Raw genomic sequence first — 21,522 nt, 5'->3', positions numbered from 1 at the left:
ATATATATATATGCATATATGCATATATGCATATATATGCATATATATATGCATGCCTGGCTTACTTTACTTCACTTCATAGTAAATATGCTTCTATGCTAAGACGTGTCTGAAGGAGGCAGGACTCCATAGAAGTCCTGTTTAATTCACTGTGATTACCAAGGGAATCCTGAAGCACTCAGTGCATGTTATCACCTACACATCTTTACATGTGCATGCTATTTCAGACTAGGACTCTGCAAAAAGCAGCATGGGCATTTAAAAAAAATTAGTTTCTGATAGAACACCCTTTAAGTAATACATTCTGAACTTTAAAAGAAATCCTCTTCTTGAAAATAAATATTTTTGCTTCATTGTTGATGTTTTTATAAGGGCCTTCTCACCAAGGGAGAAACTGGCCATACACAAAGAAACATCAACTACACAAAGTCGTCAAACTGAAAATAGTTTTTTTTGCTAACTTACTTCACTTACAGTAATCTTAGGTTCTCTAGTAGCTATAGTATGTACATAATTTTCACACAGAAAAGTTATTTTTTTTAAAGTTGAAAATGTCCCTTTATTTTCTGAAATTTCTTAACTTTTAAGAGCTTAATTTTTCAACCTTAAAGTTTTATTACATCTAGGGTTGGATTTTAATTTTTTAGAATTCCTTAAAATTTTATTTTAAAGCAGGGGTCGGCAACCTTTGGCACACGGCCCATCAGGGTAATCCGCTAGCGGGCCCTGAGACATTTTGTTTATGTTGATCGTCCGCAGGCATGGCCACCCGCAGCACCCGCAGTTTGCCGTTCCCGGCCAATGGGAGCTGTGGGAAGCAAAAATATAGAATCCAGTTGAAATTTATGCTCCCTCTTTTAGCTGTGGAGCAGTTAGCATACATTGCAGACATTTGACTGATACCCTTGAACACAAAAAGAAACAAAGCTACTTAGTTTTCACTTTCATCAAAAATAAGCTTAAAAATTTATTTGGCGAATGAAGAGGGATAAAATTATCGGCTGGGTGGTAGCACCACTTATCATGAAGGTTGCACGACATTTCCCATTTTCAGATTTATGAGCCTTTTGGATCAGGGACTGTCTTCCAGTGTGTCTGCACAGTCTCTTGACTTTTGGGCACTACTGTGATATTAAGTAATGAATGTACATCTCGAGCTTTTAAAAAGCTGTTCTGATCAACAGATTTTAAAAAGCAAAAACTTTCCAAGTATTGGACACCCCCATTTGCTTTCAGAATATAGCTTTCAAGGAATTTAGAGAGAATAAAACCAGGCTAAGGGAAAGAAAATGAGTCGTCTCCTTCCTATTTTACAGATAGGAAAAGAAGCATTAATTGTTATTCCTAAAAGTAAAGTTACTGTTTATGGATCTTGTCTTCATTATTTCAAGGTTGTGGCCGGTATGCAGGTGGTCAAGGTTATAATAGCATTGGACACTTCTGCGGAGGATGGGCTGGTAATTGTGGTGATGGGGGTATAGGAGGAAGCACTTGGTATCTGGTTTGTGATCGATGCAGAGAAAAATACCTCCGTGAAAAGCAAGCAGCAGCAAGAGAGAAGGTATATTTATTTGTTTCTCCAGTGTTAGTATTATTAGTTCAGGTTATCTTGGTAATTTTAGAATTTCAATGTCATTAAATGTTCATTTATATTAAAAGTAGTTTTAATATACTGTGATAAAAAAAATGGAACACTTCTGGTTTTGTACTTAAGATCCAGTTTATTCCTTGTGGGGGAAGGGGAAGAAGTCGTAACTGATTAGTTGTTGTTAATCCAAATTATTTTACAGTGTATTTATTTCTTTTCAGATTCAAATTTGTAAATTAGTTTTTCGTTTTATGCTAACATATTTTAATGTAGAAGCTAATATCTTGCAAGCAATGTAGGTAAATGTCTTTGAATAAGTCATTATTTGGCAAATAACATGCTGTCATTGCACAGTTGGGTCAATGCCAATTTAAGCAGATGGAATCACTTAAAACAATTATTCAAGAAGGAGACTAAGGCAAATTCTTTTGCCAATTGGATCTCTAGGATATGTTCCTGCATATGCCAGTGTTGCAGTCTCACTAGAAATAACTGTGATTTGCTATCCTGGACCAAGCTATACCCTATAGCCTATATCTGGACAACTGGCAGCTCTGAGCTGGTTCAAACGCTTCAGCCAGTTCATCAGTGGAAGACAGTAGGGCTTATTTGGGAAGGCAGGGGTTGGTGAGAAACAAGAAGAGCTCCTTCAGGCCCACATGAAACCTTATGTATCTGAAGAATTCACGATACTAAATGGGCATTTATTGTGTAGGACTCTATGAATAAGCTGCAGATCTAAGTCAAAACTTTTAATTCACCACTCAAAGAGCACAGTATAGAACTGTCAGCAGGTGCTAGGGTCAATGGCAGTGAGCTTCAATGTATGCCTTGAATATGCTTCTACACTGCACTCTCTTTAGTGTGTCTTCCTGTTGGAAGTGGAGTTAAGAGATAACCTCAAAGATCCTGCAAATATCTTCCAAGAGTCATGGAGTTAATAGCTAACTGAGGAAAATTTCAATAAACCATCCACTGGGGTGGAAAAAAACTTTTGAACATTACTGCAATGTTCATCACTGATTCAAAGGAAGTCTTCCATAAACAAGTTAGAGTCCCAGGTTGTGAGGATCACTATGTTACACTTCCAGGGAAAGCTAATATATTCATCCATAAAAATTCAGTTGGACATCGCCATGATCTGTAATATACATCTGTCACCAGAGAGGCACAAGAAGTCAAGATGTATTCAGGGAAACAGACCTGTTGATGGCTTAAGCCAAAAAGAACCCTACCAGTCAGTTGGCAGTCAGAGGATGAGAACCAGCACAGAGTCTGACTGGATGAGACTGAATCAGGAGAATGAAATCTCATTATACCCAGGAAAAAAATACTTCAGATTCAAGAAAGCAGGAGCAAGCAGAACAAATTACCTTGAATGTCAATAGACCTCAGCCAAATGTACATTCCCCTCCTACCCCAGCCCATGATCAACATAGTCTTGTAGAAGGTTTGCCAAATCAAGAGGAGCTTTTCTTCTTATAACTCCAGGCTGACTGAGAAGACCATGGTACCCTGGAACTGGTGAACATGTCCATGTCCACCCCCATTCAGGCTCCTGTTTAGTCTGAACCTGGGTATGCAAGGTCCTTAATTCATGTGGACACCCAGTACAGTTATAGTCATGACTTTGCTATTGTGTGTACAAGACCAAAGAAGACTGTCTTATCAGATGCTTTGGAAGATCCCATGCATATCATCTGTTATAGAAGATCAAAGAGAGAGGGGGAAATTATCTTTCTGTTAATTTTCCTTCATTAAAGCCTTTTTATACCAGTCCCATCCACCACCTTGTAAGATTTGAGTGCCTAACTCATTAAGAACTTTGATAGAGTTCCTGACAAACTGAAATTGTTTAACATTTTTTAATGGTTATTGATGAATTGGTTACATTCATATTTGGTACTGCTTCTGAAATATTCAACTGAAAGCTGAGATAGCTAAACCCTTATAAGGGAAGATATGGCATTATATAAATTCTTGTTCTCCATCTGGTGGTTGGGAGGGACTATAATCCAAGTATATGGCCTGATATAGAAAATCTTGAAGAAAGAATATTAATAGGTAAGGAAACTTTTTCCCTAGCCTGTCTGATGTATCATTTTTGTTTCCTTCGTAATCCCCCTCTGTGTTTTGTCATTTAGGTGCTAAGTGAATAAAATTGCAACAAAAAATTACATTCAAAGAATGTAAAGGTTTCAAAGTCAAGCATTCACAAGTTAGGAAATGCTAGAATTAAGTTTACTGGTGTGAGTGGTTTGGAATTGAGGCACAGAGATTTTATAATCAAAAGTGATCACTAATTTGGGATGCCTAGTTTGGTATGTAAAGGTCTAATTTTTCAGACTACTTCGAATTATATAGCCTTAATATCTTCAAAGTATAGCTCACATTGACTTCATTTGCAGCTGAGAGTGCACTCTGCAAATCAGACCACAGGGCCTCACATTGGGAACCCAGAAAATGAGCATGCTTAGGGAGCACCTGTGAAAAGTTTGGTTTAAGTGACTTGCCTAGCATCATAAAGGAACTCTGTGACAGAGGCAGGGATAGAATTCAGTTCTCCAGGGCATTTAACTGCCTTAACCATGGAACCATCTTTTTTCTTCCTGCATCCCCTGCTTTATTCATTACACACCTTCCAATTTCTTGAATGAATGAGCAAGGGGTCTTACAGTCACAACGGTGTCCTTCACTACACAATCCTTTTTCATTCCCAAAGCATGGTCTATGCTGTCCACTGAACAAGGCAGGAGCCCTGTGGAAAAAATTGTATGTGAACATGTGTGTCAACGTGGAAATTTTCTGTAACATCTTTATGAATCCTAAGCATGTCTCAGTTTCCCTCTATGTGTTGCATTGCTACTAAATGGGTGCAAAATGGTTAACGCTGCTCCCAAAACAGTGCGGGAGACAGGAAGTGTGTGCATGTGTGTCACATAGCAATCTGGGTGGAATGACTGGGTCGTTATTTAACTGATTGAAACTGACCCAAATGAACAGAGGATCCAGCAAGACAGCGAGCCCCCAGTTAGTGAATAATCAACACCTAACAGCAGTCCCCGGGGAGAGAGGTCCCTGGGGGCCTTAGAGCAGCATGCAACCGGGGGCAGTCAGCCCCCACCACTTGAGTAGCCCCTCCCCCCCCGAGCACTGGGGCCCTAGGAGCAGAGATTTAGTCATCATGGGTATTTATAGTAAAAGTTCATGGACAGGTCATGGGCCGTGAATTTTTCTTTATTGCCCGTGACCTGTCCATGACTTTTACTAAAAATACCCATGACTAAGTCTTAACCTTACTTATAATAAAATAATATGTAAACATGTAACATTTTTGTATTCTAGGTTAAACAATACAGGAGAAAGCCAATGCAAGTTAAGACTCCTCGTGCCTTGCCAACTATGGAAGCTCATCAAGTGATTAAAGCCAATGCTCTGTTCTTGCTGTCCCTGAGCAGTGCTGCTGAGCCCAGTATTTTGTGCTATCATCCTGCAAAACCATTCCAGTCTCAGCTTCCCAGTGTTAAAGAAGGAATTTCTGAGGACTTTCCCATTAAAATGTCGTGCCTGTATCTGCAAACTTTAGCAAGGTAATGAAAGCTACTCATGAGTTCATAAATCCATTTATTCATAATGTTTGAATAAAAATAAAATGTATATTTGATGTACTAAACTAAAATGTATATATAAAAGTGTGCTGCTCTCGGGAAGCATTCTCATGCTTCTTTATTATCTTGTCCCCTGACTTTCTCTCTGTCTTCCATGGTTTTGTCATGTCTGTTTAGATTGCAGTTGCTCCAGGGATCAGATCTACTGAATTTGGGAAGTGCCATAACACGTTTTTGGATGCTTGATGAATAAATCTTAAAACTTAAATTTCAGTGATTTAAGAACTTGGTAGCAGAACTCCATAATAAGACTCATGTTATGACTTGAGCCTAGTATACATAGTCCCCCTCCTACCTTCTCCTCTCAGTTCAGAGCATTTAAGCATGTGCCCCTTTGTATTTCCCAGTATATTTCAATTTAGTATATAATGTTCATGAGTTCTAAAATGGTTCAGGATGAAGGAGGAAATTTGGTTCTACAATAAGTAACATCTTGAGAAGCCCTGCTGTTTGCGAAACATTAGCAAATGATAAACACATCCAGATAGGCCATTCTTTAGCTCATTGCTTCAGCATCATATTAACTTTACATTGCTTCAGTTCCTAAAGGCCACAGCCACGTTAGGCTCAAATGCAGTAGTTATACAGACATGGTAAGTGACAGTAATTGCTAGCTAATTGGACTGGAAAAGGTTGGTTGGTTGCTTTTGAAAACTGTCTTTTGGTTCTGGGTTTGTACAATGCCCAGCACAATGGGGTTCTGGTCCAGTAGGATTCTTGAGCACTATGATAATACAAATCATCATCATCAGTTTAAATATCTGCTTTAATGCAGGCATCATCATGAAAACTTTGTTAGCTATCAGGATGACAACCTCTTCCAAGATGAGATGAGATACCTGCGTTCAACTTCAGTACCTGCACCATACATATCAGTCACTCCTGATGCATGTCCTAATGTCTTTGAGGAACCAGAGAGTAACATGAAATCCATGCCACCAAGGTATGCTAGTGTAGATCTTGACAACTGTTAGCTAACATACTAGCACAGCACTGAAGTGAACACAAGGGTAATGGGAATTGTTGCTGCAATAGGTAGCCAAAATACCAAGTCAGCTCAACCCTTGAATTATAGCCATAACTTGTGTATATGTTTGGCTTATAGGCCACCAGAAATTGTATTTGTTTCCAGAAAGACAACAGTCTCTCATATCTTTTCGAACACGAACTCCAATTCTGTTTAAAACTTTAAACTAATTTATATTACTTGATTTAACACAGAATTGCCGCAAGTCTGAACTTTGACACTGAAGCAAACAAAATGGAAACAAAATCTGGGATATTTCATATATCAGGAGGACATAATCAGCCACAACATTTTTATATATTTATTTCTATGTCATGGAGCTTGACCTATAAAAACAAATTTGAATCTCAACATTTAACCATGATCACCTTCTGGAAAGAGAACGAGGTGTCTGGTCAACTGATCTCAAATCTCTGCTCTAACAGGGATCCTCAGGATCACCTTGGTGTAGCCACCTTGCCCCTTTTAAGACTTGGGGTAATGGAGCTCTCCCACACCCTGTAGGAAGAGTGGGAAGTGGGAGCTCTTCTGTAGACCATAAGAAGTTCACACAAAGTAGGAGGGAGTGAAACATTCCAGTGGATTGGCAACAGCAGATCAGAACTGGCTGGGAAATGTTATTTCCCCCACTAAACAAACTTTTAAATTTCATGTACCAGGCCCATAGAGTTTATAAATCTGTCTACATCATAAATTTGTTTATCTGAAACTGTCATCTGAATACTTTGGATGCCTCTCCTTGCCCCTCCCCCCATGAGATATTTGGATTGTGAGGATTTACCTTGCTACATCACAATTATATATTTTAAGAAATACAAGATACTCATATTAGCGATGTTTATGTTGAAAGAATTTGCAAGATTTCTCTTTGGCCATACTATATGAACAACTATATGAGTTCATATAGTTATTACTATTATGTTGCATAAGGTAAATTTTCATACAGCAATAGTATTGCCATTATCCAAATGTATGCTGCTTTCTCGTCTGCTTCATTTCCAGTCTTTAAAGCTTAGTTTTTTAATAGTAATACTGTAGTTCTGAATTTTGTCTGAGTTATGTCATCAGTGAAACTTTAAAAAAAAGTTTTTATGACCTCACTGGTTTCTTTTCTTTGCAGTTTGGAGACCAGTCCAATAACAGATACAGACCTGGCAAAGCGCACAGTTTTCCAAAGATCATACTCAGTTGTTGCATCAGAATATGACAAACAGCACTCGATTTTACCTGCACGGGTTAAGGCCATTCCCAGAAGAAGAGTCAACAGTGGTGATGCAGGTAAAAATAGACATCTTAAAGCAGAAAAAGTATTTACACTTTTCTAAAATGTCTATTTTTAGTTTTTAAAAAAGTAAATGGAGTTTAAGGATAGATCATAGGATTACAGTTCCTTAGTGAAAGACTGTAGGAAAAAAAATTACCATTTGTTATAAATATATGTAATTAATAGAGCTGGGCAGACTTTTTTCAGTGAATAGTTTATTCAAATCCCTTTTCCACATCAGGCAAAGAGGAGAATTGAATCTGGGTTTCCCACTTCCCTGGTGGTTACCCTAACTGCTGGGCTAAAAAAACCTCCTCCTTCTCAGTTTCTGGTCACTTTGTGAATCTAGTCCTCCTTTGCATCCGACGAAGTGGGTATTCACCCACGAAAGCTCATGCTCCAAAACGTCTGTTAGTCTATAAGGTGCCACAGGACTCTTTGCTGCTTTTACAGATTTAGACTAACACGGCTACCCCTCTGATACTAGTCCTCCTTTGCTTTTGTCAAATGCCCCAAAATTAAATGTTTTGGTTTGACCTAGTTCAAAACTTTTTCTATTCACTGAAAAGCTTTCAAAATGTTGTTTTAGTTTCAATCTGAAATTAAACATTTTTTTGATATTTTGGAATTGACAGTGAACCAAAAATTCCATTATTCACCCAGTTCCAAATACTAATAGCTTGTCAAATATTAACCACATGTAAGTTATGAGAAATATGCAGAGCGTTAAGAGTGGCTCAGGAATTAATTCAGGTCTGAAATGAATTCCTGGGAGTTCTCTGCTTGGTTTTAAAACTCAGGAAGAATTCTTGCAGATTTTTAGTGTCTGCTTACCCTGAAGTGAAGCACAATTTATTCACTTCAAGGATTGTATCATATTGTTCTACAATAGAACATCCTTAATAAAGTTGCTATTTTATAAATACTAGCAAACTAGTACTTTGATTTTTATAGCTGCACTAAAAACAGTTACACAAAGAATCTAATATGTATATATTTTTATTCTTTAAATAGAAGTGGGATCATCTCTCCTGAGACATCCATCTCCTGAACTTTCTCGGTTAATCTCCGCCCACAGCTCTCTTTCTAAAGGAGAGAGAAATTTCCAGTGGCCAGTTCTGGCATTTGTAATCCAGCACCATGATCTGGAAGGACTTGAAATAGCAATGAAACAAGCCTTACGGAAATCTGCTTGCCGAGTCTTTGCTATGGAGGTATTAATGCATTAATGAATCTAACTGTGATTAAAAATGACACATCAGTTACTTGTCCTAATTCCAGAGAAGTTTTTAAACAAATTTTTATATTAAATACTAATACAAAAAAAGATAATGCTCTTTTACTAATCCTAAACTGAGACTTCCAGCAAGTTTTAAAACAAGTCTAAGTAGCCATAACAATGTCTGCAAAATCAGAATTATAAAAATAGAAATGTTAACTGTAAATGTGCTAGTTTGGTTGGTCAGCAGTATCTCTCTAATCTTTAAATGTATCTAAGGGACTTTTTTTTTCTCTCCAAGCTTTGTTTTAAAGTACTGTGCTGTAACAGAGTCCACATGATCTCCATATGATCAGTTACTGTGTGACAGGCTAGAGCACTGTAGAGTTACCCCCCAGCTTGCTGCACATTGTCTTATGTACAAGCCATCAGTGTGGTGTATTCCCTATTATATATTTACATAATTGTAAGAAATAGTTTATAGCTTAATAAAAGGGCTTGTGCAGCAGTGTTTTTGATAACTTTTCAAAATACTGGTGCCTCTCCTAATGTGAAATGTTTGAAATGAATCTTTTTGTTGAACTCTATGTCCATACCTCCAACTTTCCTAACCTTAACTATAATTTTGTATCTACATTTGTTTTAGGCTTTTAATTGGCTTCTCTGTAATGTCATTCAAACAACTTCTCTTCATGATATTTTATGGCATTTTGTGGCTTCACTGACTCCTGCCCCTATGGAACCTGAAGAAGATGAGGATGAGGAGAACAAAGCGAATAAAGAAAATGCAGAGCAAGTATGTGAGATTTTAGCATGCTACTCATAAAGTATCTTACAGAAATTGTGGGTATGACTGTACAGCTAATTTAAAAATATTTTCTGAATGTGTAAAAGCGAAAACAAACATTAATCTTGTATGTTGTGTAGCTTTAAGTGAAAAACAAAATCTTAAGTATGGAGTGGGAAATTTTAGTTCACTTTTTTCAAGAACATATCTATACAGTATTTGTTTTTGTTGATCACCCTTAAATTTAATTCACATTTCATGACTGCTGAATTAATGATGTTCTGCTGATCCATTGCCATTTGTTTTAGTACATTATTTTTGCACTTAAACTGTTTAAAACGTTCTCTGTAATAGAAAATGCTGTTTTTTACAAATACAGTAACTGAAAACTATGCTTAGATTCCATACCAGAAAACTGAGGGAAATTTTCCCTAAGAAACTCTATTATTCTTAGGGCTTGTGTAAACCACAGGTTATGCTGCTATAATTTATGTTGTTCAGTTATACCCCCTCTCCTATAGAGGCAACTATTCTTTTTGTTATAATGAAGTAGTCTTGCAAAACTCTCCTCACCCACTTGACTGGGATGAGTAATTTTCTGGCAGGCGAGTAATTGGCAACAGTTTTTCAACTTTGTAGCTAAGTGTGTTCCAGGGTTTTTTGCAAAGCTTGATGATGAAATTATTTTAAATTAAGCTCATGTATGTGGCCTTGACTTGTTTTTTAATTATTTCTTCTCTTTAATGGTGTGATCATGTGATGAAAAACCCTATTGTAATATATACTCTTAAAGTAACAGATTTCAGGTAGTGTAATGATCAGTGCAGATAGCCTCTACCGATAAATGCTGCTGTATCTCTGTCTTACTGTTAAGTTGTAGTCTTGTATATTACGTTTTTGTATCTGATCTGGGAGTAAGAGGAAGTGTGGACCCTGGGGGGCAACTCTTAGAGGCTTAGAGATGCCTCTACCAGGCCTAAAGAGTGACAGAGAAAAACTGCTCCCTGTGATGGCTTAGAATACAGTTGTGGTGAAGCCAGGTCATCATGCATTAATGCCTATAAAGATAAAGGACTTCTGCAGTGAACCTGAAGGAGGGTGTGAAGCTACAAATATCTAGTCAGGATTGCTGTTTAGCAGATACCTGTTTTGAGCTGGACCAAAGGGTGAGTTCTGAGTAAGAGCAGTTAATGTCACTGACCTGGAAGTGCAGCTAGTGAAAAATCAGACCATGGAGACAGTATACAGTGTAGCTGATATCTAAAAACCTTTCATGGGGCACAGATTAAAAGATGTAAAAGAGCTAAGTGTTGACTTGAGAGATGCTGCCAGAGAAGCACCAGAGAAGGTGACAAAAAAATTATTAGAACAGCTGCTCTTATGGTATGCTAGTGTGTTCTCCAAGAATAATGAAGATCTTGAGAGATGTGAACAGATACTGCCTCAGATTGTTCTTAAGTGAGGGAGCGTTCCTATGAGGCAGCTCATGTATCCGATTCCCCTGGTATATTAGATAGCAGTGGAAGAGAAGCTACATCATATGCTGCATGATGGCATGATTGCACAATCTACATCGTCTTGTGTCTCTCCAATTGTAACTGAAAAAGCCCAAAGGAGACCTGAAGATATGGTGACTACAAGAAACTTAATTCACAACATTTCAGGATGGCTACTCCCACATAGCAGAAGCCCTGGATAAAATGTCAGGAGCAAAATATTTTAGTAGTTTTGATTTGGTATCTGGATTCCATCAGATTAAAGTGGCACCTGAGAATCAAGTTAAAAATGCCTTTGTCACACACTATGGGTTGTCTCAATTGCTTATTAATGCACCAGGATGCTTCGGGGGTTGTAAATGACCTAACCCAAGTTTTGAGAACTGAGTACATCCTCATGTACTTAAATGACTTGATTTGTTTCCACAAACCCCATTTAAATCCTGACTCCTTAAAAAGTCTTAGAATCCTTTCTTCTTCTACCAGATGCTACTCCCATGTTTTGAGTTCACATATATTGACTTGAAAGGCTCACTACCAGAAACACAAGCTGTAAATCAGTATTTGCTGGTAGTGTCTGACAACCTCTCAAATTATGTGGTGGCACAACTACTGAAGCATAAAGGGTTGACCTGCATTGATGAAACATGTAGTATTGCAGATCAGACCACCACGCTGAATCTGTAGTGATCGGGTAAGAAGTTTGAACCCTGGTTGTTGCACAAGGTTTGCTGACAACTCCAGATAACCAATGTGAGGCCCAGTGTCACCCACTCTGTGAGTGATGTAGAAATGGAGACAGTAAACCACGCCACTGGTTCCATGCTTAGCATCTGTCAGTGAAGACCAACAAGACTGGAATACAAAAACATCTTTACATGTAATGCTGGCCAGCACTCAGCTATCCATTACTCTCCTGATAAAATTATTTTTAGACTCTGCAAACCCATCCTTCCCTGTGACTTGATGTTCAGGCAGCAAGAATCAACTAGCAAGGTCCCCCTGCATCTACATAGGTGAGTGACATGGCAGAGTTGTATATGAGTGACATAGGGACGGCATTCCAGAAGATGGAGAAATGGATGAGCCGGAAGTGAGCATGCCAGGCTCAAACACCAGGAAATAGGGGAATTGTGTGCCCATCCAGGAAGGGGAGAAGGTGTGGCTATGCAACTGGAAAAAGCAACCTGGAAAAAATCCCCAACTTCCTCTTTTGGGAGGGGGGGGGGAACCTTACAAGGAATTAAAAAACTAAACTACTACTTCTTTGATTGTCCCTATGTGTGGTGCACTTCAAGTTGTGCATGCACTCCATATACCCGGGACCTAAGGTTTTTCCCTAGTAATGTCTGTCTGGTTTTGGAACTCCCCAACCAGGGTTGGGAGCCATTGCTGTACCATCCCCACCCTTCAACCTCAGCCATCCAGAGGTTACAGGACCAGAGTATGCCAAGGATCCCTGGTTTAAAAAGTTGTGTAAAGTGCCACAAACCCTTTTCAGTCACAGACTTCCACAACCTCTGTCTATACTGCCTGGGGAAACCCCATGTCACTTCCAGGTACAGTATCTGCAGGTTGTTCCTGAGTAGAACTAAGCATTCTGGGGAGTTTTGACTCTGTAAGTTCATAATGGAGGAGGCCATGAAGGTGGGCTCAATCTCTGACTGGGGAGACCCTCGTGACCATTGGCCTGAACAAGGTAACAGTGGCTCCTCTTCTCTCTTCCCTGGCAGCTCCAAAACCTGGACCCCTGAGAGAGTCAGAGTGGAAGGGACAGGGGGAGACAACTGCTCCCACATGGCCAAGAGGGAAGGTTTCCTGTCCAAGGCCTCTACAAAGAGGCAGAAGTCTCTGTCCCATACCAAGTCATCGGTAGCTTCCTGGACCATAGCAGGACCAATCAGTACTGGGAAGAAGCACACTGGAACTTCCTCACTGGGCAAAACAGCAGCACCCTACAGACTGCTTCTTCAGCACTGTAACCCACATCAACACCACTGGATCTGATGTGGCTTGAGCCAGGGATGTGACTCCATTGACTCCAGCTTGGTTCTTGGCTGCAAGCTACCTTTTAGTGATGCCACTTCCAGGATTACCACGTCTTTCAAGACCTCAACACCCAGAACCAGGGCTTCAGCCAGTATTGGTATCCCTGCAGTACCTCTCTTTGTCCCTTTCTACAAGTAGGGGTCAAGCCGGACCAGTACCATCAATGAGAAGAGACAGGTCATCCCTGGCTCATCCAGTCTTGAGAGCTCCCCTTCTGGATCCAGATTCCAAATCTTCAGAGACAGAAAAGAGCTATTGGACACACCCACTCCCAGACTTTGCCCCCTGGAGTCCCTTAAGGAGACTCAGGCTGGACAGAACATTGGGAGTCTCCACGGTATCTCACTATTCTCACATGAGAGAATACCCTCCATATACCTTCTGGCACCCAGACCTATACCATGGGGTTATGAAATTCTGCAATGGTAGTACTGGGGCCCAGGAGATCCATGAGACTACTGGCCAATATAGTCACCTCATAAGATAAGGGACCCAAGGAGATCCAGAGCACCCAGAGAAGAGAAGAGCTTCCTTGGCCTTATCAAGAGGCATAACTTCAGCAGCATGAGGAAGACAACAAAAACAGGAGGATTCTTAACTGGTGACCTTTCTCCTCTTCCCCAGACAAGGCAGTGATTCCAGCCCTGATGATTCTGAGGCCTTCCAGGACTTGCTTAAGAGGGTGGCAGAATCACTTCAAACCCCCCTGGAAGAGGACCAGGAAACAAAACACAAACTAGGAGTGATACAACTAGTATCCCTAGTAGCAAGGGGAAAGAGATTCTACTTAAGGTACTTCCTTGTCTCCAAGAAGACAAAGGGATGGAGACTCATTCTGGATCTCACAGAGGTGAAAAGTTTCATCTGCCACCTAAAGTTCAGAATGGTGACCCTATGGTCAATTGTCCTGTCTCTGGATCCAGGCAATTGGTTCATGGCCCTCAATCTCATGTGGATATACATCCAGCACACAGGAGTTCCCTGAGATTTGTGGCTGGCCAACAGAGTAACCAGTACAGATTTCTCCTCTTTGGACTCTCGATGGCACCAAGAGTGTTCACCAAGATATTGGTGGTGGTGGCAGCTCACTTTCACTATTAAGGGGGGATGGTTTACCCTTACATACCTAGCTCCTAAAGCTGTGATCTTACCAGGAAATACAAGAAGAAACCACCATGCTTCTACATCTGTTTGAGAGATTGGGTCTCTGAGTGAACCTGGAGAAATCCACCCTGGAACCCACACAGTCAATAGTCTATCAGGGCAAGGCGAGGCTGGACAATGTTACATTGCTTACCAGACGATCGCATCCTCTCCATTAGTGGACTCCTACAGAAAATCCAGCTCCAGAATGTCCATACAGTCCTGCCTGGCACTTGTGGGTCATTTGACCACAAGAATCTTTGTGAACTTATTTGCCAGGCTTCATCTCAGGTGTCCGAAAGCCTAGTTGTGGACTGTTCATATTCTGAACAAGCACAGTATCAACTTGCTAGTCATGGTTTCTCAAAATGTCTTAGCCTCCCTTATGGGGGTAGGACAGAGGAAAAGTGGGGGGTGGAGATGCAGTTCAAGTCCCCACTTCCAACAAAGACTGTAACCCCAGGCACATCCCTCTTAGGTTGTAGAGTATACATGGAATGGCGGATAAAGCAAGGGATGTGCTCTCTTCAGGAGTCTATGCTTCACGTCAATGTGTGGAAGCTAAGAGCAGTCAGAGTAATCTGTGAACAATTCCTTCCTCACATCTGTGGCAAATCACTTCAGGTGTTATCTGTCAGCATGATGGTGCTCCATTACATTTGCAAGCAGGGAGGAGCATGCTCTTCACAGCTTTGTGTGGAGGTCATCACCCTCAGGAACTGGTGCACTCCCATGTAGGTTACCCGGACTGTTGTCTGTTTGCCTGGAATCCAAAATACTCTGACAGACTTTCTAAACAGACATTTATCCACAGAATATAAGTGAAAACTACACAACCTGATGCTCCTGGCAGTGTTTCACATCTGGGTCTCCCATTCATGGATCCCTTTGTGTCCCATGGGAACAAGTTCAAGGAGTTTTGGTCCAAATTGGGTTAAAGCCCAGGCTCTCTGGGTGACACATTTCGCATATAATGGTCAGGAGCAATACACGTTCCCCTCAATTCCCCTCCTACCTCAGGTGTCGAGGACAATTAAACAATGCAAGACAAAAGTTATCTCCATTGCACCAGGTTGGGCTCAACCATTCTTTGCAACTCTTCACCTGACCTCCTCTCTGCCTTACCTTGGTATGTCAACTGTTAACCCAGGACAAAGGATGGATTTGGCATCCTAATCGAGCCATGTTTCTCCTGAAGACTTAATATTTGGATGGAGTTAGAAAAAGCCTGTCTGGCTGTTGTCCAGGCCCTCCTGAGAAGTAATAGAAAGGACTCTACCAGGAAATGTTACAAAGCAAAGTGGAAAAGATGTTAATTTGAATGTAACCAACAAGGGGTTTTTCCCTTATAAGGAAAGATTTCAGATATGCTGGACTACCACTTATCCTTACAATCCTCAGAGCGGTCTGTTAATTTTCTCAGGATACACCTGGCAGCCATCAGCATGTTTCACTAAGGCCTGGTCTACACTAAGAAGGGGGTTCGAATTAGGGTACGCAAATTCAGCTACGTGAATAGCGTAGCTGAATTCAAAGTACCCTAGTTCGAACTACTCACCCGTCCAGACGCAGCGGGGTCGAACTCCGCGGCTCCCCCGTCGACTCCGCCAACTCCTTCTGCCGAGGTGGAGTATCGGAGTCGACCGCGGCGCTTCCGGAGTTCGAACTATCGCGTCTAGATCAGACGCGATAGTTCGAACTCCAAAAAGTCAAACTCTCCGCGTCGAACTGGCAGGTAAGTGTAGACGTACCCTAACCAATGACACCTACTCTGTATTTTCCTACCCAGTCTCTGCCCACTTACTGAAGAGTCTGACTAGAATCTTCCCTTCTGGCAAAACCTGTACCAGTCTGATAAAACTATGAACCCAAGTCATTGTTCAAGCCCCTGGCATCCTGCTATCTACTACATCTCTCTATGAAGGTAGCATTTTTGTCACTGTCACATCAGCCATAGGACTTGGGGAGCCAGAGATGCTCATGGCTGACAAACCCACTACAGTTTTTCACAAGGATAAGGTGTCCATAAAACTATATTTGAAGTTTTGTCCCTAACATGGTATCAGACTTTCCACATCAATCAGGATATCTGTTTACTTGTGCTCTAACCTAAACCTCAGTCCCAGAGAGGAAGTGATGTGGCATTCACTGAACACGTGTAGGACTCTTGCCTTTTACCTGCATAGGACAAAATCATTTAGAAAGTCACCTAGATTTTTTTCATCATTGGCAGAACGTATGAAAGGAGAGGTCATTTTCTCGGGAAGCCACGGCCAGCACATCCCTTGCCCGCAGCACTTCCTGCCGCCCCCATTGGCCTGGGACGGCGAAACACGGCCAGTGGGAGCCGTGGTCCGCCGAACCTGCCGATGCGGCAGGTAAACAAACTGGCCCGGCCCGCCAGGGTGCTTACCCTGGCAAGGCACATGCCAGAGGTTGCCAACCCCTGCTATAAGGTATAAGGGAGCTCTCATATAGGTATAACTGCATCTGCAATAGGGCTTTTACTGCATAACTGTCAGCAAAAAAATTCACTCCAACTGACATACTGGTAAAACCTTTAAGTGTGGATCAGGCCAATGTGTTCCTCTTCACCTCCTGTCTGCATAGGAAGCTACCATCTTCCCTAGCTTCATTCTCATGGGAAATAGTGGGAAGTGGTGACCATTTTGAAATAGGATGCTTTTTGTTAATTTCTCTAGAATAGAAGATCCTATACATCAGCCTCTACTGACAGATCAATATTTGGTTATGAAAAATGTCAAATAATGTCCAGAAATCCTAAATATTTGTTTCCAAAAGCTATCTGTTGCACCAGATGTATTCAACAGGAAGGAGACAAGGGAAGGGAACACTAGTGTATGTGTGAGCAGGGAAATGCATGGGGGAAAGTGGGGTGTGTAGGAGGGAATAGGAACATGCAGGGGGATGCATGCAGGCGGAATATGGGGGATGGGAAGTAGGGCGTAGATCAGGCTGATGTGTTGAAGGGATTGTAAAGAGGTACAAGAAGCACGGGTAGTTTGGAAGACAGGAAGGGGAGAAACAGGTGTAGACTCCAGCTGGTTTGTGCTACACTGATGAGAAAAAGGGAAAAAAGGCATCTGTAAACACAGCTTAATGGGCCAGTTGGGCTGCTGCTTTTTACTGCTCCAGAGTGGCATAGAACAGCTGGTACATACTGATGAATTGGACCATAACCTGTTTAATTTTTTTTTTTTGAAAAATTAAAGGTTGATATTTCATATTTAAAAATAATTAGAAATATCACATGGTAACATTCTCTTTTCAGTTTCTTATTCAGTGTTCATGTATGAATTTTTTTATTTTAAAAAAAGCCTGGGAAATTTCCAGACAAAAACTACATTAAGTTGTTATGAAGGTTAAGAATGTTTCAGTAATTTTAGGATAAAATACATTTTAAGAATGTTGTAATTATCTCAAAATCAAGGGTTTTTTTAAATAAACCTAGGAAATTCAGAGTTAAGTTTAAAAAAGAAATGAAGTATGGTAAGGTATAGCATTGCAGATTTAGGGCACTCAAACAACTTTAACTCTGCTTGGTAGGGACACGGGGGGGATGGAAAGAAAAAATCGAATGGAACTTTAAAATATCAGTTTAAACTAATGAGGGACCACAAACTCTAAAATGCTTAATCGTATGATTATTGCATGGTGTCAATTCTAATTGTGCATTTCTGTATTTTAACCTCTTTAGATTTTATTTAATGTTAACTTTACCTGTGTCTTTCTGGCAGTTTATAACAATTCATTTGGGGATAATTCCAACATCCCTGGGATATATTTTATTCTAAATTATTTATATGAACTCTTAACCTGAACTCTGTTTTAACATTGTTTTTATATATATATATATATATATTTGTTTATTTTATGAAAAACTCTTATTAACAGAACCAATGTAACATATTTCCTTTGAATCTTAGGAGAAAGACACAAGAGTATGTGAACATCCACTGTCAGATATAGTGATTGCTGGTGAAGCAGCTCATCCATTGCCCCACACTTTCCATCGTTTGCTGCAGACCATCTCTGATCTTATGATGTCTCTCCCCAGCGGTAGTTCATTGCAACAAATGGCCCTAAGGTAGGTACAAAATAGGGGAAAGCTATGAAAGGCCCAAGACCATCCAAGCATTGTAAACTAACTCCTTAGAAGATTTTGCAATGTATTTTAGAAGTCTGAAGTGCCAGGATATGCTATTTTTAAAAGGAGAAAAAAGATATTTCTTTAACCCCGGCATTAACAAGGGGTTTGTAGAGGAAAAATGTATTTGATTTTAAATTTTGTACCATATCCATTACTTTTAGTGTAAAAATAATTACATTACTCTGTTCTTTAGTGTACATACATAAGCCGTATATAGCTTAAATACCTTTTGTTTGAAAAATCTGACATTTAGCTGTTCCACAAAATTTTCTGTATTCTTCATTTTGCTATTATAACTACCATAAAGGAATATATGGAATAATTATTATTGAACTCAACTCTCGTGTGACTATAACAAATATTCCTGCTTCAGACTTTTTGCAGTGCTAACGAATATTTCTTCTTGCCTTCTTCAAAATGATGTACAATATGTTTCTGATCCAGATGTTTCCTTTCAAAATGTTTATATAAGTTTAAATTTAAAAAATTATGTAGTAATTAAAATAATGTAAATACTAATGGTACTTGCAAAAGTGCACTGATATTGAAAAAAACTTTTAATAAACTTATTTTTATGTGTTTTCAGATGTTGGAGCCTCAAATTCAAACAGTCTGACCACCAGTTCCTGCATCAGAGCAATGTCTTTCACCATATTAACAACATTTTGTCCAAATCTGATGATGGAGATAGTGAGGAGAGCTTTAGTATCAGTATACAGTCTGGCTTTGAAGCCATGAGTCAGGCAAGTTTTATATCAGTAAATATCACAAGTTGTAGATCAAAATGAATTAGTAGATAACCTTCAGCACTATAATCGAGCTATTTCAATTTTCTAGTTTTTAGCAATAATACTTTATTACATACAAATTTATTAATAAAATTGCAGTTTATGTAAATATTTTATTTCAGTAACAAATATCTATCACAATCAGGGCCTTTGTGGATGATATTCAGATTGTTATATTTAGATTTAAAGATTCAAATATTACCCCTCAACCTGAACCTTATTCAAATTGGTATTTTGGAGTAGTGACCATCCCTACTTTCTGTTACTGGTTGCCTGAGTCAGGAGTCGGAGGGCCTTTTATGTTTGAATTTAAATTCATTCAAAAATTGCTTTTCAAACTCACGTTCTTTTTCCTACCTCCACTTCTTCCTCACATTTCTTCTCTTTCTCCTTTTGTTCTTTTGAAGGCACACATTGCTGCTTTTTAATGAGCAACTACAAAGGAAAGTACAGTAAAGAGAGGATATGGGAATTGAGTAGGAGAAAATAAGCTGAGCATTGTTTCCAGTTCTTAGTACACTTTTTAGCAACTGAAACTGTTTTCCATAGTATTCCCTCTGGTGGCTGGAGCTCAATAACCCAGGAGCTTTGATCATATAACTTACTCATTGTGCACAGGTTTCTTCTTTTAATTTAGAGAGTGTATTCATCTTAATAAGTATTCCTTTTTAAAAGTTCGTTAGACATTTTTTTACTTGGGCTTCATTTCTGAAGTTTTAAATCATCTTTTTGTTACAGGAATTGTGTATAGTAATTTGCCTAAAAGATCTAACCAGCACTGTTGACATCAAAACATCAAGCCGACCTGCCATGATTGGCAGTTTGACAGATGGGTCCACAGAAACCTTCTGGGAGTCTGGAGATGAAGATAAAAATAAAACTAAGAACATCACAATTAATTGTGTAAAAGGAATCAATGCTCGTTATGTGTCTGTTCATGTAGACAACTCCCGAGATCTTGGGGTAAGAGAAAAATTGTCTCTTTATTAAAAGGGCATACCCAGGGCCTTGTGTATTATTCACTCACAGATTTTTATTACAGAGTCCTCCTCCTGCCCACCACTTTTGGCATCCTGTTTGGTTCAGAATTTTACTCCAGAATCTAAATCTCATTTTGAGAAATTAAGTTTCTAACTTTTTTGGTTATGAAGAAAACGTTCCAAACATAAACGGAATGTAAAGTGATTCAGTAAGCCTCATTCTCAGTGGGTTGTTAACTTTGAAACCTAAGGATTAGAATTTAACTATCCACGTTATTAACTGTTTTCCTCCTGATTGTTTTTTGCAAAAACATCCACTTGGAGAGTTTGTTCTGACAATCCCAAATGGCATCCTTTGCCTCCCCAAATATCAGAAGAGCATGACTGTCTCCTGTCCTATTGCCACAATTTCTACTTTTTCTCCTGAAAACTGACACATTATTTGTAACACACAGAAACTTTAAATTTAGGGGCTGTGTAAAATACATTGAACTTAATATAAAATTAAATGACACAAGGAATACTAAACTGATTTATTTAATTTAAAACCTCAACTTTTTAATATATCTGAAGCTGCTACGGTAGCTTTAGTCTGGTGTATGGAGTACCCCAGAATCCAGCAGCATTGCCCTGGAGTACACAGGGTGTTTGCATGTAGTATGTAACATAGTGCTAGATCTGTAAGTCCGCAGTGTTTTGTATACGTCCTCATTTCAAGTGCACATAGTGATGCAAAAAGAACAGTTCGCAGATTTAATTGGAACGTTTCCGTAATTTTTCATTGTCCTAAGTTTTCAGTATAAAATCACTTTCATTTTTTTATTTATACACTTTCTTGTTTCTACTTTTGTATGTAATGAGAACTTTAGATTGCCTTAGACATACAGATATCTTGTGTTTTAAGAAATTAAATGTGCAACTCCATTAATTCTGTCTCTCTAAAAAGGCACTCCATAATATTAATATGGAAGAAATTACCATAATGCTACTCACTTTCAGAATTAATTTTTATTTGTCTTTTTTATTTTGCTTGTCTGTCGCAGAACAAAGTGACTTCAATTACTTTCTTGACTGGTAAGGCAGTAGAAGATCTTTGCAGAATAAAGCAGGTAACTAATTACAAATGTTGCTGCATGTAAAAATAACATGTCTTGTTAACACGTCTTTCCTAAAGTGTGGCACCCAGAATTGGACACTATTCCTGCTGAGGTCTTGTCAGTGCCAAGTAAAGTGGGACAGTTACCTCACTAAGTGGTCACAGCTCACTCAACTAGGGAGGGCCCAGGCAACAGCGCACAGTTGCTTTCTTGAGATATGCCCCCATTTAGAACATAAGTAGGGC

The 21,522-nt window shown here is 39.5% G+C and overlaps 1 protein-coding gene across 11 annotated transcripts in view; it reads left to right on the top strand.

Annotated features, from left to right (window-relative positions):
- The window catches only part of MYCBP2 (MYC binding protein 2), a 432,876-nt gene that overhangs the window by 366,623 nt on the left and 44,731 nt on the right, over positions 1-21,522 (top strand). For all 11 annotated transcript variants that reach the window (XM_039512057.1, XM_039512192.1, XM_039512052.1 and 8 more), the window contains 10 exons: positions 1,392-1,561; positions 4,934-5,178; positions 6,032-6,199; positions 7,404-7,561; positions 8,562-8,761; positions 9,413-9,562; positions 18,189-18,349; positions 18,999-19,155; positions 19,939-20,163; positions 21,224-21,289. In XM_039512057.1, coding sequence (XP_039367991.1) covers positions 1,392-1,561; positions 4,934-5,178; positions 6,032-6,199; positions 7,404-7,561; positions 8,562-8,761; positions 9,413-9,562; positions 18,189-18,349; positions 18,999-19,155; positions 19,939-20,163; positions 21,224-21,289 — 1,700 coding nt within the window. The remainder of the gene's footprint in view (positions 1-1,391; positions 1,562-4,933; positions 5,179-6,031; positions 6,200-7,403; positions 7,562-8,561; positions 8,762-9,412; positions 9,563-18,188; positions 18,350-18,998; positions 19,156-19,938; positions 20,164-21,223; positions 21,290-21,522) is intronic.

The sequence above is a fragment of the Mauremys reevesii genome, linkage group 1 (assembly GCF_016161935.1).
Source record: "Mauremys reevesii isolate NIE-2019 linkage group 1, ASM1616193v1, whole genome shotgun sequence".
Classification (NCBI taxonomy): Eukaryota; Metazoa; Chordata; order Testudines; family Geoemydidae; genus Mauremys; species Mauremys reevesii.
This window is presented reverse-complemented; position numbering and strand designations above follow the sequence as displayed.